The sequence below is a fragment of the Schistocerca piceifrons genome, chromosome 3 (genome assembly GCF_021461385.2).
Source record: "Schistocerca piceifrons isolate TAMUIC-IGC-003096 chromosome 3, iqSchPice1.1, whole genome shotgun sequence".
NCBI lineage: Eukaryota > Metazoa > Arthropoda > Insecta > Orthoptera > Acrididae > Schistocerca > Schistocerca piceifrons.
Window position 1 is genome coordinate 561,504,000 of NC_060140.1, and position 6,000 is coordinate 561,509,999.

Sequence of the window (6,000 nt, forward strand, 5' to 3'; positions counted from 1 at the left end):
GGTGAGCAATATGTATGGCGAAATACCCTCAGACGTCAAGAAGAATATAATAATTCCAATCTCAAAGAAAGCAGGTGTTGACCGATGTGAAAATTACCGAACTATCAGTTTAATAAGTCACAGCTGCAAAATACTAATACGAATGCTTTAGAGACAAATGGAAAATCTGGTAGAAGCCGACCTCGGGGAAGATCAGTTTGGATTCCGGAGAAGTGTTGGAACACGTGAGGCGTTACTGACCCTACGACTTATCTTAGGAGAAAGATTAAGTAAAGGCAAACCTACGTCTCTAGCATTTGTAGACTTAGAGAAAGCTTTTGACAATGTTGACTGGAATACTCTCTTTCAAATTCCAAAGGTGGCAGGGGTAAAATACAGGAAGCGAAAGGCTATTTACAATTTGTACAGAAACCAGATGACAGTTATAAGAGTCGAGGGACATGAAAGGGAAGCAGTGGTTGGGAGGGGAGTGAGACAGGGTTGTAGCCTCTCACCGATGTTATTCAATCTGTATATTGAGCACGCAGTAAATGAAACAAAAGAAAAATTCGGAGTAGGTACTCGAATCCATGGAGAAGAAATAAAAACTTTTGAGGTTCGCCGATGACATTGTAATTCTGTCAGAGACAGGGAAGAACAATTGAACAGAATGGACAGTGTCTTGAAAGGAGGATATAAGATGAACATCAACAAAAGGAAAACGAGGATAATGGAATGTAGTCGAATTAAGTCGGGTGATGCTGAGGGAATTAGATTAAGAAATGAGACACTTAAAGTAGTAAAGGAGTTTTGCTATTTGGGGAGCAAAATAACTGCTGATGGTCGAAGTAGAGAGGATATAAAATGTAGACAGGCAATGGCTAGGAAAGCGCTTCTGAAGAAGAGAAATTTGTTAACATCGAGTATAAATTTAAGTGTCAGGAAGTCGTTTCGGAAAATATTTGTATGGAGTGTAGCCATGTATGGAAGTGAAACATGGACGATAAATAGTTTGGACAAGAAGAGAATAAAAGCTTTCGAAATGTGGTGCTACAGAAGAATGCTGAAGATTATATGGGTAGGTCACATAACTAATGAAGAGGTATTAAATAGAATTGGGGAGAAGTGGAGTTTGTGGCACAACTTGACAAGAAGAAGGAACCTGTTGGTAGGACATGTTCTGAGGCAGCAAGGGATCACAAGTTTAGCATTGGAGGGCAGCGTGGAGGGTAAAAATCGTAGAGGGAGACCAAGAGATGAATACACTAAGCAGATTCAGAAGGATGTAGGTTGCAGTAAGTACTGGGAGATGAAGAAGCTTGCACAGGATAGGGTAGCATGGAGAGCTGCATCAAACCAGTCTCAGGACTGAAGACCACAACAACAACAACATTCTTCCAGATCTATATTAACGACATAGGAGACAATCTGACTAGCCATCTTAGATTATTTTCAGACGATGCTGTCATTTACCGTCTCGTAAAGTCATCAGATGACCAACAGGAATTGCAAAATGATTTAAGTAAGGTATATGTATGGTGTGAAAAGTGTCAATTGGTCCCGAATAAATAAAAGTGTGAAGTTATTTACATGAGTAATAAAAGAAATCCGCTAAATTTCGATCACGCTATAAGTCACTCACACCTGAATGCTATAAAGTCGACTAAATACTTATGGATTACAGTTACAAATAACATAGATAATGTTGTCGGTAGAGCAAATAAAAGACGCCCATTCATTGGCAGGAAACTTAGAAGGTTAACAGGTCTGCTAAAGAGACTGCTTACACAACGCTTGTCGGCACTATTCTGGAGTACTTCTGTGCGGTGTGGGATCCGCATCAGGTGGGACTGACGGATGACATCGAGAAAGTTCAAAGAAGGGCGGCTCGTTTTGTATTATCGTGAAATAGGGGAGATAGTGCCACAGACATAGTACGTGAATTGGAATGGCAATCATTAAAACAAAGGTGTTTTGCGTTGCGACGGGATCTTCTCATGAAATTTCAATCACCAGTTTTCTCCTCCGATAGAGAAAACATTCTGTTGGCTCTCACCTACATAGGGAGAAATGGTCAACAGGATAAAATAAGAGAAATCAGGGCTCGCACAGAAAAAATTAAGTGCTCGTTTTTCCCGCGCGCCGTTCGAGAGCGGAACGGTAGAGAGACAGCTTGAAGGTGGTTCATTGAACCCTCTGTCAGGCACTTAATTGTGAATAGCAGAGTAAGCTCGTAGATGTAGACGTAGAAGATGCAACAGGTCTACTAAGGAGACTGCCATAACTACGCTTGTTCGTCCTCCTCTAGTTTACTGCTGTGCTGTGTGGGATGCTTATCATATAGGATTGACTGAGAACATCGAGAAAGTTGGAAAAAGCGCAGCTTGTTTTATATTATCGCGAGATACACTAAAGGCCCAAAGAAACTGGTACACCTGCCTAATATCGTGAAGGGCCTCGCGAGCATGCAGGAGTGCAGCAACACGACGTGGCGTAGGCTCGACTGATGTTTGAAGTAGTGCTGGAGGGAACTGACATCATCAATCCTGCAGCGTTGTCCATAAACCCGTAACAGTACGAAGGATGGAGATTTCTTCTGGACAGCACATAGCAAGGCATCACAGATATGCTCAGTAATGTTCATGCCTGGGAAGTTTGGTGGCCAGCGGAAGTGTTCTAACTCAGAAAAGTGTTTCTGGAGCCAATTTGTAGCAATTCTGGGCTGTGTGGGATCTCTCATTATCCTGCTGGAGTTGCCCAAGTCCGTCGGAATACACAACGGACATGAATGAATGCAGATCATCAGGCAGAATGCTTACGTACGTGTCACCTGTCAGAGTCGTTTCTAGACGTATCAGCAGTCCCATACCACTCTAACTGCACATGCCCACACCATTGCAGGGCCTTCATTAGCTTAAACATTCCCCTACTGACATAGTAGATTCATGAGGTTGTCTCCATACCGGTACACGTCCATCCGCTTGATACAATCTGAAACGAAACTTCTCCAACCAGGCGACGTGTTTGCAGTCACTAACAGTCCAATGTTGGCGTTGACGGGCCCAGGCGAGGCGTAAAGCTTTGTGTAGTGGAATCATCAAGGATACAAGAGTGGGCCTTCGACTCACAAATTCTATATCGGTGATGTTTCGTTGGATGGTTCGCACGATGACACTTGTTGATAGCCCAGCACTGAAATGTGCAGCAGTTTGAGAAAGAGTTGCACTTCTGTCACGTTGAACGAATATCTTCAGTCGGCGTTTGTTTCGCTTTTACAGGATCTTTTTCCGGCTGCAGTGATGTCGGAAATCTGATGTTTTACCTGATATTTCGTGGTACACTCGTGAAATTGTCGAACGGAAAAATCCCCACTTCATCGCTACCTCGGATATGCTGTGCCCCATCACCCGTGAACCGACTGTAACGCCACATTCAAACTTCCTTAAATCTTGATAGCGTGCCAATGTAGTAGCAGTACACTTGTTGTCTAATATAAGCCTTGCCGACCGCAGCACCGTGTTCTGCCTGTTTATGTATCTCATTTTTTGAATAAGCATGCCTATACCAGTTTCTTTGGAGCGTCAGTGTAGAGGAGTAAGTGTCACGGATATGCAATCATTAAAACGAAGGTGTTTTTCGCTTGCCGGCCGGAGTGGCCGTGCGGTTCTAGGCGCTACAGTCTGGAGCCGAGCGACCGCTCCGGTCGCAGGTTCGAATCCTGCCTCGGGCATGGATGTGTGTGATGTCCTTAGGTTAGTTAGGTTTAATTAGTTCTAAATTCTAGGCGACTGATGACCTCAGAAGTGCGCATAGTGCTCAGAGCCATTTGAACCATTTTTGTTTTTCGCTTCGACAAGATCTTTTCACGAAACTTTAATCACCGTCTTTCTACCATGCATGTGAAAATATTCTATGGTCGTCAACCTACGAGGGAGAAATGGTCATCGTGATTAAAAAAAAAAAGAGAAATCAGAGCTCGTACACAAATATTTAAGTGTTCATTTCTCCCATGCGATATTAGAGAGTGGAATGGTAGAGGAATAGTGTGAAGGGAGTTCAAAGAACCCTCTGACACGCACTCAATTGTGAACTGCAGAGTAGTCATATGGATGTATATGATTGCTAAGTATGGAATTATTGTATCAGCATACTGTGAAAGGCACATAACTGGTATATTGGTATACTATCTGGATTGGGGGCCTGGCCTTTGTTCAGCGGTTTAGCATTAGAACCCTAAAGGGGGTGGGTGATGTCACATTGTTATTAAACCATTTTAAATTTTACTACCACCTTGACTGGAGGCCTGGACTTTGTTCAGCGGTTTAGCATTAGAGCCCTTAAGGGCATGGGTGATGTCACATTGTTATTAAAGCATTTTAAATTATACTACTACATTTTTTATTCAAAGGAAATTATAATTGTATTTCATGCACTAGTTAATTACAATTATAAGGTCTCCCGTGGTATGACGCATAGAAAATAAGTAGAGAATGTCCTGTTTTATACCTTATATTGACAATACCAGATTGAAGGGAACCGCGAATTGACACCAAATGCAATTGTAAATTTTGCAATGGTGTAGTAATCTAGGATTAAGCTGCTCTGCTGCACCGAGCTCGAAGGACGTCTACATCTAAGTTCCTCATGTTGGCAATTGTTCTTCATTCGAATTCAGGATTACTTACTTCGTCTATTTCTTTTTTTGGGTGTACTCCTTGTTTTACTTGTTGTTGAAATGTCGGCTCGGTCCAGTTTCTCAGACGGGCTACGACGTGTCCTCAGGGACCCCGAGGAGCTGCAGCGGCCCGCGGTGGCCAACTCGGCGGTGGCGCGCTTCCACCGCTACGTGCAGGCGGCCCGCGACGGCCAAGACCAGAAGGACTGCCTGGCGCTGTACCCGGCCTGCACCGTCAACACCGAGCTGTGACCCAGTGACCGCGACCAGCCCCTCCAGGAACTGGAATGGCTCAGCCACCTGGACGCCGGCCAACCTGCCCAGACAGAATCCGCAAAACACACTCGCAGTGGAGTCTGCCGCAGCGGCTTCTACCTTTCGGACGGGAAAAACCAGGACGGGAAAAACCAGTCTGCCCTTCTAGCATTCCAGTCGTTTCCTCAGAACCGTCACTGAATCACTCCCTGCACTAGACTGTTTGTTTCATTTAACCGTAATGTCGAAGCATGGAACATTTCTCTCGCGCATTCAGTACAACATCCCATACCTGCTGTGCATGGTCTCATTGGTCCCTCGGCCAGAACTAATGTAAGCAGTTATACCGCTTCACTGCAGAATCCTGATGGCGAAAATCCAAAACATCAGACATACGATATCACAGACTGATTACCGTGTTTGAGTCAATTATGGTTCGTACTTCGATTAGTACGAACTGTAATCAGGTGCTGTTAAGTGATAATGGACCTAAGTGATCTTTCTACATCCCTCTAGAACTGCTCAAAACACCGTCACTGATAGCAGTGTGTTTTTGACGAACTGTATCTGAATATTTAAGAATTCGAAAACGTTAGAAGCCCTACTTCCTTGGCAGTGGAGTAAGACAAACTGATATTTTCTTGTTACAAGAGAAAATCGTGGCCAGCAACTCTACCAAATAACAATCGATGAATAAGAGATTTAGGAGCGGAAGTAGTAACAAATTAGAATGCGTTGAAGTGAGTCCAGCTTGTGCCGTTGTCTAAGTAATCTTTACAGCTCTTACTTCAACTGCCTGGTGGTGTCGGGGTGCTGCAATACTGATTAGCCGTTTACTGTAATAACCGAAAGCTGCTTTTTTTTTTTAAAAAAAAAAACGGTCATTAATTTGATCCTTTCAAAAGTAACATTGTCAAGGAAGGCGTGATCAATGTAACCCATTTCTAAGAACATGTGTATCTTGTAGGTGAAGCGTGCGCCTGGCAAGGAAGTAATTTCTGTCGAACGTACGCTATGTTCATAGAATGTGGGAAGGATCATCGAAATGTATAATCTTTCTTTGATAGTAAAGTGAGTTATATTTATTGTTT

The 6,000-nt window shown here is 43.4% G+C and overlaps 1 protein-coding gene across 1 annotated transcript in view; it reads left to right on the plus strand.

Moving 5' to 3' along the window:
* The window catches only part of LOC124789664, a 152,612-nt gene extending 146,839 nt beyond the window's left edge, over nucleotides 1-5,773 (plus strand). Inside the window, exon 6 of the mRNA XM_047257100.1 lies at nucleotides 4,762-5,773. Coding sequence (XP_047113056.1) covers nucleotides 4,762-4,906 — 145 coding nt within the window. The 3' untranslated portion in view covers nucleotides 4,907-5,773. The remainder of the gene's footprint in view (nucleotides 1-4,761) is intronic.
* Nucleotides 5,774-6,000: the final 227 nt, after the last annotated feature.